General features: G+C 40.4%; 1 protein-coding gene across 1 annotated transcript in view; it reads right to left on the reverse strand.

Annotated features, from left to right (window-relative positions):
• Positions 1-10,686: 10,686 nt before the first annotated feature.
• Positions 10,687-17,412, reverse strand: part of TASP1 (taspase 1) — an 89,400-nt gene continuing 82,674 nt past the window's right edge. Inside the window, 1 exon segment of the mRNA XM_052784109.1 lies at positions 10,687-12,181. Coding sequence (XP_052640069.1) covers positions 12,089-12,181 — 93 coding nt within the window. The 3' untranslated portion in view covers positions 10,687-12,088.

Below are 17,412 nucleotides of genomic sequence, written 5' to 3' on the forward strand. Positions count from 1 at the left end.
TACCCAGCAGGTTTCGGAGGCAGGTAGCTAGTGCACCAGGCCTCACACCCATCATTTCTCTTCACTGTCAAAGTGGAAAGGCTATTCTTGCTGCTGGGTTTTGGGGGGATTTTTTTTTTTTTAGCCTTTTTTCGATATGGCAATGCGATGCCAACAGATGGAGCTGTTCAGAGCAGAGACCGCTCACTTTGGCAGAGCACGGAGGAAGCATTGGATGAGCATGGAATTCTAATTATTAAGCATAATGAGAGATGAATCATCTCCAAGCAGAAGACAAACTCTATTTACTATGCTGAAGTGAAAAATAAGTCTGTCAACAAAGCTATAGCCCAGAATGGGGGAATCCCAGGATTTCTCCGTCTCTGCACGTGAGGATGTTCTGTCCCAAGAGAGAGGAAGGGCTCATCACACCTCTTCAGCAGAGCGTTGGAGCCTCACAGTCCTGTGCTGGACTCACATCATCACTCACCAGAGCTTCAAATCAAAAGGATACATCATGCAGGACTTTTTTCCTTCCCCCCAGCCTAATCCCAGACTTCAAAGCCAGGACACATCGGCATGTCACAGAGCTATTACCCTTCATCTCCTTGGAGTTGGATCAAAGTCCTCAACCCTCTTCCCTAAACTAAGGCCACAAGCGCAGCATGAAGCCTCCACAGCTCACCAGCAACCAGGGATGTGTTACAGGCTATCAGGAGGACAGGAAAGAGGAAAGAGTAAACAACAGGTGACCCTTCTTGGATTTGTGCATGTGTGTGTATGGACAGTGAATTTGAGAGCTGCGTTGTTTCACCAGGGAGCAAACTGGGAGGAAAAATCGACTGTCAAGTGTTACTGCATTTTTTTTCCTGGCAAGATGGAGTGAAACAAAATGTATTTGGTATCCTTACTGGCACATGACTAACAAAGAACAAGGTCTTGCAGCCTATCTGCCAGTGAAATATAAATAATTAGAAAATTTAAGGTGAGGGGGAGATGTCAGCTCTATTTGAAAGATACTTGCCTTTTTGTTATTTTCAGGTAAGGAGAACTAATTAGTTACCAAGCAGGGGAAAAGGGCTTGTGTCTTCTTTCCAGACACATGAGAGGTTTCAGAAAAGAAGAAAAAAAAGATTAGGTGGTCTTTCCATTATAAGCCCTGTTCCAAAAAGCCACTGTATCTGCTTTTATATAATGGATACAGGATTTCTCATGGCAAAATTACCTGAACATTGCATTGTTCTTAGCAAAAGGACTGCATATGCACTAATGGAGGGACATCTGTGATGAAGAATTTGCAGGGCAGAAAAAATACACTGCATCAGTACAGAAAGCAGATATGGGTCCTTCGTGACCTTCACCAGTAGCACTGTTGTCAGCAGGAATGCACTGGCTTCTTCAGGTGATATTCACTGTAAGCCTGGCACTACATTATTGTGCAGGTGATTTTTACCAGTTGTGAAAAAATCTGAGAAATAAAAAAGGCAAATAAATTGGTGAAAATGAAAAAAAAAAACCAAACCACCAAACAAAGCCAAAACTTTTGCACCAACCTAAAAGGTTCCTAATTGTGAATCAAGCTGTTCTGTAATCACTGGAACAAACAATGCCTGGTTTCTTCCAGATTTGTGCCAACTGGAGCTCACAGCAACCTACACTTTAGCCCTAACTGGGAAAAAAATCCTGTATAAAGACTTTCTCCTGCATGGATCCTCAAGGGACTCATCAGTCTCCTTTCAATTCAGGACATTACTGTAGTTCTTTATTCTTTCTAGCCACATATATTAATTTAACTGGGGAAACTTAATTGTTTACCCTCTGTTAATAGTATTGAACTGAGACAAGTGATGCCGTTGGGGGAAGAGAGAAGAAAGAGGAACAGAGAAGAGTGGCGAGAACAGGACATAAAGATGGACATACATAAAGACAGCACATGCATATATAAACCTTATTCACAAGAGCACACTAGCCTGAAGAAACCCACACCTAAGATTTCCATATGAATAGGTAATCACACTTACTAGCCAGCCTGGCCACCATTATTACTAAAAAAATGTTAAAATGTAGTTTATGGAGAATACTCTTTGACTTATTTAAAATGGAGGCTTCAAGTGTTTTCTCAGGCACCAAATTATTCTGCTGACCCTGGACAGGGTCACTGCTAGACAGGAGAATTCACTGCTAGAAGGAGAAACAGCATTAGAGTGGTGGAAACAGGCTTTAGTACTCCTTGTACTGTGACTGCAAATCATCATGCTGTAGCATTCAGAAAGCATCCTAAAGAAACTGTGACATATCCTCAGGGCAGGGCTTAGGCAAGGTGAGTAGTACAGATTGGTTCTGGGAAAAAAAAATTCAGCAGGTCTTGTTTTCTTCATTACCTTTCCAGGAGGAGTAAAAGGAAGCCTTTTATCTCTTTGTGTGTGTTATTTATGAGACCATCTAACATGTCTGTGGCTCATTCTATTGCAGTTAAATAGATGAAGGACTAGAATTTGAACTAGGTTGAAGAAAAAGAACAGGGGATTGTTGAAAGCCTACCTCATTTCCTCAGACACCTGAACACTTTCAGGTGCTGCTTCCCTGCAGGGTTAGTCCCTACCAACTACCTTATCTGGGCTTGTCATCCCCACAGAAGTAAAAGCATCTTTATTTTAAAAGAGTTTACGTGACTTTAGGGATACCTAAAATGAAAATACTTTTACTAGTGAGGCAAAAGAAAAGGCATCTTAGTTTCAAAATTGAAAACAAATAAAATAGAGAAGTATTGAAAGAAGAAAACAGCATTAGCTCATACCTGAACTTAAAACTCTCACATTTTGGACAACAGGATAATTCAGTTGCCTTCTGCCCCTTGTATGTTAATGGTGAATTTTTTCCTGGGTCTCTGTTCATCATTTATAGTTGGGAGTTACCTTATTTTTGAGTTCTATTCCAATTTAGGTACCTCCCTTATGTTGGTCAAGATTTTTGAAACTTACCTGGGAATAACTATTTTTTTGATGTGCAAAGAAGACACTCAAAATTATGCTTTTTCTATCCATTCATCCTTTTCCCTGAGGAATGAAATGGATTGCAGTTCTCAAATTGTAACATTTTGCAAATCATGTATCATAATGCATTTTCTGCTGTGCTGTGGCATTGTATGTCTTTTGGTTTGCTAATTTTCTTTCATGGACATTACACGACACATTAATACAATAAACATGGGGTTCGAAACAATCTCCCTTCCATCCTCACACACACACAGTATTAGTTTCAAAGGCCATCATGTCACAACATTGACTTTTAATTACCTCAAGACTTGGCATGCTCTTATCTCCCCAGAGGAGTTCAATGCCTTTCAAAAGGACTAGCCTCCAAACTTTAGAAACTGTTTCTTCATCGGATTGAGAATTGCACTTAACTAGAGTTGATTCCTGTAAAATTAGACACAAATACGATTTTATAAACATGGCAAATTTTTCCCAACAACATCCATAGTGCATTATAGCAGTTACTTCCAGAGATGGACTGGAAGTGGTAAGAGCAACATCCAGCAAGATGAAAAATCAGAGTGAGCGCAGTGAAGGGGCAGTTTCATTTTATACCTGATCTGATTTAACAACAGTCCAAAGCAGATTATCCCATCCTCCCCATCCCTCTTCCAGCTGTACGCTCCTCTGTTTCCTTTATGTTAGCTCTAACAATCATGCAGCTGCAGGGCACAAAAAATCAATTCACTAGCCCAAGAGAAAACTAACCTACCAGAAGAAAATATCTCCTGCAAAGTTTTACTTTTAGTCCTGAGGGGAATTCTGGGTACAATTGTAATTGACACCTGCGGTGCATTGGTCTTGGCCAGCTGCCGGTGCCCACCCAGCTGCTCTCTCCCTCTCCCTCCTCAAAAGCACAGCGGGGGGGGGGGGGGGGGGGGGGAGAAATTAAGATGAAAAAGTTAATGGGTTGAGCTTATAACAGGGAGATCACTTGCCAAGTACCATCATGGGCAAAACAGACGCAACTTGGGGAAAAGTAATTTAATTTACTGCCAACTAAAATAGGTTTAGGATAGTGAGAGACAAAGGCAAATTAAAACACACCTTCCCCTCGCCCCCAAATCCTCCACCCTCTCCTGCAAGAGGGGCTCGCAGGGCTGTTTCTCACCTTTTTTTTCCTCACCCCTCGCTGCCGGGTGCTCTTTTCCCTTCTCTTGAAGCTGCTTCCCCTGAGGTGCAGGGCTGTGACCTGCACTGCCCCTGCTGGAACCGGCCGGAACCGGCCGGAACCTGCGGCAGCTGGGGCAGGGCAGGCACGCCTCTCCTCACAGCCCCCCGCCAGCCCCTCCACACAAGACAGCACCACAGACAAAAGAGCTTGCTTTTAGCCACAAAAAGTGAAGCAGCAACATTTTCAAATACGGACAATTTGATCTCGATTTTAAATTGAATCTCCTCTGGCCCACGGGCAGTGGGGCCAGGAGACTTCCAGCACAGCATCACACTGCCCAGCCGTATCAGTCAGATACAACTCACATTTTAAGAAAACAATTCAAAAAATATGTTTAATAGGATTTCTATCGCAGGTACGGTACGTACCAAAGATGTTACAATCCAGGCTGGTATCGCGGTTTATTGGCACTTAACCTTGAACACGGTGGTTTTGCCACAGGCGAGTTGTATCGCAGCAAACCGAAATCCTCGCTCATGCTTGTGTTGCGATGGTATGTAGTCTGTACCATTCAAACACGTACACCCGAAGTGAAACCAGGGCTGCAGAAATGATTACCTTTAGGAAAACTGTTGAAATTATAAAAATATGCTGAGAGCCCTTGGCTAGTGAAGAGCTCCTTTTGGAGCAGTCATCGCCTGGCTGCATCAGATTATTTGCCCAGAGGAGTCTGCGGTTTGGTTCTTCCACTTGGCTTTTCAAGCCTTGCACATCCACCAGATATTCCCAGATAATCCAAAAAATAAGTATGAGTCATCAAAACATTTTGCACCACCTCGTTTCCGAAGTCTCCAGTGTTGACATTAAAGGACTTGCAGCGTTTGAGTCCTCTAAGAGAAATACCTCCAAGGGTGATGTCCCGGCTCCACTGAAGCTGACGGCTGAGCTCCAAGTGATCTCACAGAGGACAGGACCTCACCTCAAACACTGGCCTTCATGTGGTGCTTTCTGAAAACTGCATTTTAACAACTTTGAAAGGCTTTTTGTTTTAGAAAAATGAGTTTAGTTGGTCTCTTTCTGTAGGTCTATGTGGATATTTACAGCAATATAACTGAGTATAATAAATTGGGCAAACTGCGCCCTAAATATCTATCACTATATTGTAGCTGATAGGCTCCAAGAAGGATGATAAGCTATGGGGGCTCCTCCTCTGTAAGTCCACCTGGATGTCTGACCGACATACACCTGCACACTGTGCATAGGAACAGCCATGCGTGCCTGAAGGTGCAGAGCCTCGGGGGGTTAACCATGCGAGGACATGACACCCATGGTCCTTAGGAGGCTTGTACAAACTCCAGGATGAGCGCTGACACTGTAACTTCACAGCGCTCTTCTCTCTGGGATGATTACACTGTGAGGAGGTTGGAGCCTGCCAGCTTTGCCACATTTACACCCCACACTCACCCTCAAGGGACTGGTGAACATAGCTCTCCGTGTCTCTCATGCTGTTTAAGAAACAAGGAAAAGCAGCTGCTTCGAACTCTTGTAGCCTGGACCCTAAGGAAACCATGCCTACACATTCATGCTGTCCATCTGTACAGTTTCAGCAATTCTTGCGTTCGTTAGCAAATTCCTACAAAGCTGAAGAGGACTACAGATCTGACAGATGCTCATTGCCTATGGGAGGCTCGCACAAAGTACGGCCTGGGGCTTACAGGCAACTCTTGAGACCAGCAGCCAAGAGGTAGGAGCTACATACACAGTCACCACTCACGTACACTGTCTCTTGTGTAACAGATATATGTGGACATGAGGGTTGGCTAAAAGTCTTGGAGGCAGAGAAGCTGGGGTAGCTGACACTTCTGTACTAGGATAGGGAACTCGGGAAGAAGAGCAGGATAGTACCTTGCAAGGAACTGTGAACTCAAAAGTTGGTAAAGGAGCATAGGACATAAAATAAGTGCATTGCATTGCTGTCACAGAGGAGACTTCTAAGGTAAGTGAGGTTAAGGCACAAAACCATAGGAAAGCAGGTCTCGCTGTAGCTGTTGCTCATGTGTTCGTTAATGTATTTTATTTGGTTCATTAGGCAGACAGGAGTGGGCAACAAGACAGACATTTATTGCATTCAAATCACCATTAAGTGATGCTAATGGTCTTTATGGGGATTTATTACCCAGGTTATGTGGAAGATAAATGCTGTGTCACTAGAGGACCTAAACCAAGAAAAGTCAGTGTACAAGTCCTCCTTATTTCTGTATTATCTCGTAATGGAATGAATAATCAAGTACAGGGCGATTGGAGCCAAACAACCTCCCTCAAGCTTTCCTGTAAAAAATGAGCAAAAAGAAAAGAGGTAAGTTTTATTAATGAGTACTGCTATCTTTAGACCCACTACAGGAGTCCTTTACCACAAGCTATCAGTGATGTCAGCTTCCATATAAAATCTCAATACAATTTCCTGCAAGTTGTAGGCTCTCAGCATTTTTTGGCAGATCTGGACTCTGATACGAGGCAGTGGCACTTTCTCAACTCACCTGCAAGGCATCTACAAAAACCTCTGCTGACGCTCCATGCTAAAAGCCACAGAAATTGTGTGTTTGTCCTCACTTTGCCATAAACCAAAATTGAGTCTTTCACATGAAAAACCTGGCCAGGTATAAGGTTACAGTTTATATTCCTTCACCTCTTCAAACCTCCCTTGGAAGATGAGCCTTATTAGCACTGTGAAGTATATATCAATTCTTACCCAGGTTTCTTGGAAGTTCTCACAACTATTTCCTCTTATTCTTTCTCTTCTTTCCTTAAAAATAATTTTGTTTTCCCTCTACCCACTTTACACCAATTCCTGTTCTCTGCTGTTAAAGAAGTCTCTTTGTATACTCTCCTTTCTAACAAGAGCCTTTATTTCCTTACCTAGCCACATCATAAACTTTCCCTTCAACTCTCCAGTTCTCTGCTAAGCCTTCTCCTACCAATCAAGCTGACCTGAAAATCAGATTCTTTCCTAAGTCATATTTTAACCTGAAAGGTGCCTCTCTGCTGAATTACAGGATGGGATTGCAGTCACTTGGGATTGCAGTCACTTAGAATTGCATAGGTCCAAATACAGTTAAGAGTGGCAAACCTTTTGAGATTCAGGAGATGCTTTTGAAATAGGGCTGCATATAGACTGCAGATAGTGTTATTTGCAAACATAACACTATAAAAGCTTTCTGTGCCATTCAATGTTTTTGAATAAATGAATCCTGCTACCACTGAATCACTAGAACTCCTAGTATATCTTGTTGACTCAAAGTAAATGACTCTCATAACAACCAGAAGAAACAGAAATTATGGTGGAATTCCAAGTTTTCATTTTTAAAATGTGTAGATATATACTCTAGAACTTCCTGTGTAATTCTGCATCATTCTGCTCAAAACTGAGCAGACTGTCCAGTTGCAGCATTACCACATGCCACTGTGAAACGTTGCACCTGTTTCACCTGTAATACCATAATAACCAATAGTTGTGGCTTCTTTTTCTAGACTCTGCTATTAACTTACATTTTAAGTAACAATAACAGTTACCACAGCCTTACTAGCTTTGCTTCCTCTTAGGCTTCTTTCTCCTTTCACAGCATCTTCCGTATTGTCCTTTACGGGTGAACAGCTGCAGTTTCCCTAAATCAGGCCACTTCCTCCTCCTCAGTCAAATCTTGTATTTCACAGTGTTTCCAGAGGTTGATTCACAAGCAGAGATGCATACTCTTCATACCTACAGAATACACAAAATGGAATTCAAATCACCTCTAAACATTTTTTTAGTGTAACAGTGTATTGGCTTTGTGTGGCAAGGTTTTGGTAGCAGGGGGGGTTACAGGGGTGGCTTCCGTAAGAAGCTGCTGGAAGCTTCCCCTGTGTCCAACAGAGACAATACCAGCCGGCTCTAAGATGGACCCGCCGCCAGCCAAGGCCGAGCCAAGCAGCGATAGTGGTAACACCTCTATGATAACATTTTAAGAAGGAAAAAAAAAGTTGGGACAGAGAAAAACGGCAGCTGGAGAGAGGAGTGAGAACATGTAAAAGAAACAACCCTGCAAACACCAAGGTCAGTGAAGAAGGAGGGGGAGGAGATGCTCCAGGCGCCGGAGCAGAGATTCCCCTGCAGCCCGTGGGGAAGACCATGGTGAGGCAGGCTGTCCCCCTGCAGTCCATGGAGGTCCACGGTGGAGCAGATATCCACCTGCAGCCTGCGGAGAACCCCATGCCGGAGCAGGTGGGTTCCCGAAGGGGGCTGTGACCCCGTGGGAACACTGCGCTGGAGCAGGCTCCTGGCAGGACCTGTGGATCTGTGGAGAGAGGAGCCCACGGAGCAGGTTTTCTGGCAGGACTTGTGACCCTGTGGGGGACCCACACTGGAGCAGTGTGCTCCTGAAGGAGTGCACACCATGGAAAGGACCCATGCTGGAGCAGTTTGTGAAGAACTGCAGCCCGTGGGAAGGACCCCTGTTGGAGAAGTTCGTGGAGGACTGTCTCCCATGGGAGGGACCCCACGCTGGAGCAGGGGAAGAGTGTGATGAGTCCTGCCCCTGAGGAGGATGAAGCGGCAGAAAATAACATGTGATGAACCAACCGTAAACCCCATTCCCCGTCCCCCTGCGCCGCTGGGGGGGGTTGGTAGAGAATCCGGGAGTGAAGTTGTGCCCAGGAAGAAGGGAGGGGTGGAGGGAAGGTGTTCTGAGATTTGGTTTTATTTCTCATTACCCTACTCTGGTTGATTTGTAATAAATTGAGTTAATTTTCCCCAAGTTGAGTCTGTTTTGCCCGTGACGGTAATTGGTGAGTGATCCCTCCTGTCCTTATCTTGACCCATGAGCCCTTTGTTGTATTTTCTCTCCCCTGTCCAGCTGAGGAGGGGGGAGTGATAGAACAGCTTTGGTGGGCACCTGGTGTCCAGCCAGGGTCAACCTGCCACAAACAGGCCTCTCCTCTGTGACTTGCTCAACAGCAGCCCTCTGAAGTCACTCATTGCAGGGCCACACTGTTAAGGTCCAGAAGCAAAGATAAAGGTAAAGGAGCAAAGGAAGACAAAAGAATGGGCTATATGTTAGGTTTGGTTTAGGCTATTACAAGCTTTTAGCAGTGAAATTTATTATGGCAGAAGACTGTACTCTGGCACCAACCTGTCTGCTACAAAACACTCTAGGACACGTAACTGTGTGTTTGAGTATAAAAATCAACAGTATTCAAATTGTTTGTATTTATATGCGTTGCATCTGGTTGCCCTTCCTTTACAATTTTAGCCAACTATTGCTGTCAGCTGTGTAATTTCCTCCTGGACTGTATCTCTATGCCAGTGGCAATGGTTACTCATCGTGTACAAGAGTTTAGAGACCATGTCATTGCAAAGTGTGTCCTCACCATTTATTTTTTCATAAGCCCCTTTTAAGTCCAAAATAGAACTGGTAGCAGACTTAGACCCACAACTAAGTTAGTGTAAGATCTTTCATTAGCTTAAGTGCTCCTGCCAGTCTTCATGATTACTGATACAGAAATACATAAGTGCTAATACAGTTTTCTTCTCACAAGTACCTTAGGTAGGTGGTCAGCTCTGTACCTGGTTTGTGCTCTGCATCTTGCTTGTGATTCTCAAGACAAGAGAATCCTTTTTTTCCTTTTTACTCTACCCAGACAGAAGGAAGAAACATTAGACAATGAAAAGGGACACTGCTCAAGTTGAAACAATGATTCCTAAGTAGCTTCCTGAAGCCTAGCTTTTTTGGCAAAAAAAAATTTGGAGTATTATATGGACACGAAAGCAAAGTAAAAGCAAAATATGTTATTTGCTGTTCAAGTTATGATTTTATATATATATATATATATGTATACATACAAATACAGTTTTGAGATAATTTTTTCCCATGCACTATATGCTGGAATCCAAATCTCCATGGAGAGATAGTAAGCAAGTAAGGGGAAGAAACAATTTATCAATTTACACATTTTACAAGCCATTCTGCCATGCTTATTCCATGAAAGAGTGAATTTATGCCAAAGTTTCTATGAAGTCGACACTGAAAAGCACTTTTAGAATGAAAGTAGGCTAACAGTTACTTAACTTTTCCAAAACCAATGCCATTTTCAAATGTGGGTACTTACAAACCCATATACACGATCTTCAATTTTTTCACTCGCTATATAGCGAAGCTCCCACACAATTATTTAATGCTGCATGTTAGAATAATTTAATGGCTCTGACAACACAGCTTCTTTGCTGGAACATTTCTGAAGCATTGTAGTCTGCACTGCAAGGCCTCAGCTAGTGTAAAACTGTATAGGTATTCATTTCATCAGACCATGAGTGTATCAGCTGAGGATCCAATCTGATAGCACAAACTATTTCAGAGATGCAGTCCACTTTGTGTTTCTGCAACCTGGATAGCCTCTGTTTCTCATTATTCAGAGGGCTGTATAGAATTACCTTCAACTATAGGACTACACTGATGTCACAATTAAAAAACCACACAAAGATGACAGTATCTCAATGTATGCTGTAACATAACAGTGAAAATGAACTCAGGCTATTAAAAAAATTTATTAAGATTTTTATCCATGAAAGATTGGTACTACAATCAATGTAACCATTTAATCAGTCAAGTATGTCTGTTATAGGCAGGCACAACATTACAAAACAGGCAAGTACAATGCCTGATTAAGCGAATACAGTCTGAATATCTATTTATCCACTATTTCTGAAAACAGAATTATCAAATATCCACCAGGGAAAAAGATGAACTATTTTAGTTTCTCTTTGGCATACTTATCAGAACAATGAATTAATTACAAAAGTCTTCTATTGCTGCCAGTGCTATGAAGAAAAAAGTACTGAATGGAAGATTAGATGTCAGAACTCACTTTTAGGTCTCAGGCAACCTGGCTAACATTATCAGAACTGGTGACAAAAGACAGTTCAGCTGCCAATGCTTCACAAGGCAGACAAGGATTACATTGTTTTATAATGCAGTTTTGTTGAAGGTATAAAAAGAATTACAGTAAATTTATGCACAGTACATACATATTACACACAGTTATATAAATACCCATGCTGTGGCTGGACTTTAGGAAGTTGCTTTATCAATAAGAAAGCTAGTATCAGACCTCCCAACATCCATTTAATACACATTGCACTTCGCATCCAGTAATATGTTCAATTTCTGTACCTCTCAAAAATAGATTTAAAACAGAAGCGAAGAATAATAGCGAATCTTTCCATAAACTTTGTTTTCTTATTTACATTGTAATATTCCATTATACATAAAGACTGCGTTACGATACATCATCTTCATATAGCTTTTTGTAATACATACAGCTTGAAGCTATTAACATCTTGGTTTGGGAACAGAGATATGACCTATAAGACTATTTAAAAACAATTCTAGCCTTAATTTTGCTCTAGTTTGTTTCACTGAAACCATTCTTTGACAAAAAAAATTCCTCCTTATTGGGGAGGAAAAAAACAACCCATGTTTAAACCACCACTGGATTTCTTTAAACCACTGAGAAACTTAGAAACCATAATCATTTTTTGCATAATTATATAGCCACTTCAGAGGCCTGTTACTTTTAAATTTCGACCATGAATGACAATTGTGACCATATCTTTAAATTAAAAAATTTTTTTTGAACTTCCTATTATTTTTCAAATATAAAACAATGAAAACGCAATCATTAATCATACATAATCTTTGCACAACTGGGAAGAGTTCCTATTTTATCAGGGGAAAAATGAACATGCACATACCCCCATTCACAGGGTAAGAACATAAACTACAGCAGCACTTGTCTCAAGTTATGGTGCACATGGTTGCAATACGGGGTATGAAACAAGAGTAGAATTTCCAACATCTGTTAAAACACAAAAAACTTATTGTACAAAAAGTCATTCACATTCTTTGCAATGAAGTGAGGAATCAGCTGTTCAGCTTTCTGGACTCTCCAGCCTGCAAACTCCTCCTTCTATTGCCACAGACTGTCCTGCCACGGCTCCAGGAGGAAGTCTTGAAATGTGAGTCTGTGGAAAGTCAAGACAGTATTATCCAGAGAGAAGAGAGGCAAAATTATGCAGGACACAAAGCAAGCTTGTAAGTATTGAACAATTAAGCTGTTCCATCACTGAAGTCTGAGGGCAAACTACAAAGCAACTTGAAAAGTTGCGAACAACTAGGATTGTTTGTTTTTTTTTAATTTTGTTTGCATTAATGTTTAACACATGAAGAGGAGGACCATGACAGATGGGTAGAAAAGGTAAAGCAGATGACCCAGCACACTGAAAGTAGAAGAAAGGAATATCCAGCATGAAGACAAAAGAAAAATAACTGTGGCATTCCATGGTTTAATAAGTCTATTTCTTAGGGAGATTCAAAAAAAGTTTAGTACTGCATACAGAAATACACCTTACAGAAATCTTAGACACAATAAAGTATTCGACAGAGAGAAACTAACACTTCAGAGCATAAGGCAACTGCGATGATCAGGATGCAAAGAAGAAATTTCTCTGCATAAAATAACCTACTTGTCCACCTAAAAAAACCCCCATAGACTTCCTCTAAAATATTTGTTGCCAACTGTCAAATAAATGGACCCAAAGAGCAATTGTGTTTCTGTCAACAGGCATCTTTTCCATGGAGAAGTTTTAAAAGCAGGCCTTTGAGATGGCTCTGTAATATTTCAGCCAGAGAGCAAAAGCCAGAGAGGGGGCACATGTGTTTGTGTACACAAAACTTCAGCTTATAACTCTATCATAACTCAGTGACACTGAAAATCTCTTAGAGATCCTTTATATTGAGGCGCATTTTATCACTGATGCGCATTTGCTTGCAAAAAGATACTTTGACTTATCATTAGAAGTAATGACTTCCTCCTCTGCCCCTTGCACATGTTTTTATACTGTGAAAACTGCTTGTGTTTTCATTCACACTGTCAATTTTGAGCTACAGCAAGAGCCACTTATAGATATATCAACTGCTTTCATACAGGGCCAAGTGGCTAAAGCAGTGTTTAAACAGAACAACAAAAAGGAGTCAGAGGCATCTTTCTACAAACTTTACTGTTTCCTACTTTCAGAGCTGCTGAGTGGGCTCTGGTAAAACACAAAAAAGAGCCTCAGTGAAACTCCAAAATGCAATAAGGCTGATAACAGCATTTACACAGGCTTGAGGCAGAAAGTAGCAATCACAGGGACTCACCAGCTCAAGCTACACTCCAGCCATCCCTCCCACGGAAGCGAGTGCTGGCCTTCATTCCCCTCATGAGTTACAAGTTTCACCAAGTGATTCATTAATGCTCAGACAATATAATGGTTAAACAATTATTAAATTAGGAACTAGAAATTATTCCTACTATGATATAAAGCTCACAACATAGAAGTTGCTGGCATTTAGAAATTACAGCTTCCTCTAAGTGCACCCAACTACATATTTAAGTTTTAGTATGTACATTATCCCATTTAAACGATTCAACTACTGCAAAAATGTGTAACTTGCAATGAGGGCAACAGACAACAAAAAGTATAGATGTAAAAGTTCAGTAAGAATAACCTGCATCAATCGAGCAGCAAGTGATTTGAGACTGTAACCACAATTCATTGCATCAGAGACATTCTGTATCTCAGAGGCAGCTTCTTGTAATTGCTTTCTTGATAAGGGTATCCTGGTGTCTGCTCTTAGGTGGTCTTGTTTCCAGTTAAATTACAGTATGAGATTTAATTAAAAACATTTAAAGGTTTTCATTTTACTGTTAAAACTTTGATCTCCGGCCTTCCTGCTTGATATATGAACATCTTCCTACTTTCAGAACAATTTTGGTTAGAACTGTACTTTACCACTTCAAGAAGAAAAGATTCTTTTCAAATCTGTTAGTTTCCCCCAAAACGTAACTGACAATTTTTGGAGATATTATTTCATAAGTTTAAATAAAATACAAAAAAGAAAAAGGAAGAAAAACAAGCGGAAGGTTATTTTTCATTTTATGACCGAGAGACCCAAGTCATTTTTCCAGGTCTGTGAAAATTTCTAAATGAAAAGTGGGATAGGATGACAGTGTAAAAGCAACATTGTATGATGGGCACAGTAGCAAATTTCCTCAGTGGAAGAATCCACTGACTGTTTAGTGAGATACTGCAATCAAAGCAAGCCAGTGGTCCACTCTAAGGCAGGCATCATTTATGAGTGAGATGGCTTATACAGTGATCAGTCTGAATTATCAGCACATCATTGTAACAATACAATAAAAAGCACAGAGGCCAAGGATGCTGCCAAGAGGCATAAGAGAGGAAGCTTGTTACTGAAACAGAAGAAATATTAGCACCATCATGATTATCATGAATCTTATAATCAATTTTTTTCATTATAACTACAACAGACCTGATTTGTGTAAATTAGTTTTCTGACCCAAGTTATGAATTAACCTTTTGCATAGGCTTGACTTATCCCACAAATCAAAGTTAAATGCCTAATAAACCCTTATGCAATTGCAGGTGCAAAATGTGAGGCTTCATTGCATCCACATGAAATTTATAGATCCTGTTATTTTAAAAAGTTAGTTAAGCATAATATCCCAATAAGTTTTTCAGCACGGAAAGGAAAATATACAAGAGGGGATAAGCAGATAGTCAATATCTATCGATACATTATCAAGTAGCTATGCTTAAATAGCTGTCCAAAACACATTTCCTGTACAAAACCTCGTTTCCTATAAAAGGAAAAACACGTTTCCCACACAAAAGACCCCAAACCACTATACACTAGCATCTGTACATTTCCACTTACAGAAACACCCAAACCACATATAACAAAACCCTTCTTAAAGCCTTTACTTGCATCCTGTTTATTTGCATACTTTATATGATGGAGCAAATACAGATGCTGTTTTACACTGACTACTTCTTATTACTTACACCAATGGCTGCCTTATGTAGAAGAAAAACAAGACAGATCTATGATGATAGTGTTTAAAATATGCTACCTAATAAGTAACATGAAAGGATAACATTGCCATGTCAAGACAACTTCAGATAAACTTCCAAGTGAATTCTTATAATTGTATCTCCCTTGTTCTTAGCCATAGAACAAACGCTAGTAAATAAAAAGATCAAAGAATATTTAATATTTTCAAATGCAACCACAGAACTTATTTGTACAGTTTGTTACATTTTTATATCCCGACATCATATTTTACATTAAGTCCAGATTGTACAGTGGATTAGGTTTAGATTTTTGAAACATAAAAATAAAAAGCAAACAAAAAAGAACAACACTGGAAAGCTTTTAATTGAATTCGATTAGTCTGTCAGCTTTACAAGCTGAATGAACCCACATCTGGGGGAAATTGTGCCTGGGAGCACAAAAACAGGAAAAGAAAAAGTTTTCCTGAATTAATCCTCCATTCAGCTTCGTGGAAGCCTCTCTTTGAGGAAACCATATGCCAAGGAAAGGTAGATTAAGAATGTCAGGGCTACCCGTATCTTCAGCTCTACAAATAGAAATTTTACTGTCCCTGAGAATATTCTGATTTGATTTGCTTTCCTAGAGAAAAGTGGAGTTGGTGAGGGCCTAGTAGGAGCAGAGGTCCTGACAGCTAGGAAACCAGTTAGTCACCACAGAACTTTGCAGCTTCTAGGAGGAACCTCTTGCCCACATTTCAAAAGGAAAAAAGATAAATGCTAGATGAAAGACTTGATTTTGCTTCCCACCCCTCCATAAAGCACAAACAAGCTAACCAACCTTCCAACACTGATTCTTGCTCCATGTACTTGCCATCCAAACACATGATGTTTCCCCCTTTCCCTCCTAACCAAACCAAAACCATGGAGCAGCCAGCTCCCCCAACCCCAAAGCTGCAGACACTGTCTGTGCAATGTTACTATCTCTCAGTCCCTTTTGATGCACACTGGAAAGTTTCCCACTATCCTTCGAGTCCAAAACTAATAGGTCTTTCTGCCGTGGAATAAGTGTTAACTGCTACAGGGTCAATATATCGTTTCATCTTTTTGTCACGAACATTGCACCTATTTTTTGAGTTATGTATTTTTAGTATACCTTTTTTAAAAGAGTAAAATAAAAATACTGAAAGTTGTGCCAAGGCTTACTTTACTTCATGTCTCGTAGGTAAAGATTCTGAAACAACCTTGAGACCAACTAACATCAAAAATATGTTTTTTAGTCTTTAAAGAGCTACTCTACTCCTTTTATTCACACAAAAGTACTAGTTTGTCACAACAGCTTTTTTTTTTTCATTAAAAGCATAAATACAATGTAAAATTAATATAAAGTTTAAGCCAAAAGACAAATAGTGCTGCATGAGAAAACTGAAGTCAATCCAACACTGCCAACAGGACAGAGCACAACTACCAGATGGCAGCACCTTCAGTTCTTAAGCAAATCTAGGGAGTACTGCATGTGTTTAGCTTTCCTATTACATGGTCAGGATGTGCTTTGGACAGAATAATTTATAAAACAATCTTTTTCCATTCATCACCCTACTGAGATGAAATATAATGAAAGACCAAGGAGATAACATACTTAATGAAATTGCTTTCTACCACCTTACTCCTTAAAGAAAAGTACCACCAAACCCATATATTCTTTAGAAATTCAGAATCACTCAGAGGTCTATGAACTTTCTAGCTGGGTACACACTTCCATCATAAGAACCATCTGGCCACCTATTCTGAATTTATTTTCTAGGCAGTAATAGCCCATTTGGACACCAATAGCCATCCTCTGCTGCTCTGTCTACCGGGAAGCTCCCCTCTAACATGGTTTGAATGTACACCTGCCATATGACAGGAGAAGGTGCCCTGCAAAACACTGGTAAGTGCTGCTATCAGAATATCCCATGTGCAACTCATTTGGTAAAAATCTTAAAAAAGGAAAAAAAAAGGGGGGAGAAAAAAAAAAAAAAAAAAAAGAGGGGCTCCAGAATTATTACCCTTGTGGGCAAAAGACAGAAAGACAGACATACTGATGGTGTGCTTCTGGCTCTCAGGCACTGAAAATACTGATTCTACATACAGGTTTGTTTAGGAAGCTAACGGTTTTCCAAGCACAAGTTCATTCTGTGGGTTAAGTATATTACTATATGCTATTTACCTATCTAAACCCATTAATATAATGCATTAGAAAAAAAAAAATCAAATTTTAAGGAAGTTGAAAACTAAAGCATTTTCATCTCTCTAAATCATTCATACACGTATTTAGACAGTCTAAAGCCATGTACCAACCAATCATCTATTCAGCTCAGTGT

This window comes from Harpia harpyja, chromosome 4, assembly GCF_026419915.1.
Source record: "Harpia harpyja isolate bHarHar1 chromosome 4, bHarHar1 primary haplotype, whole genome shotgun sequence".
Classification (NCBI taxonomy): Eukaryota; Metazoa; Chordata; class Aves; order Accipitriformes; family Accipitridae; genus Harpia; species Harpia harpyja.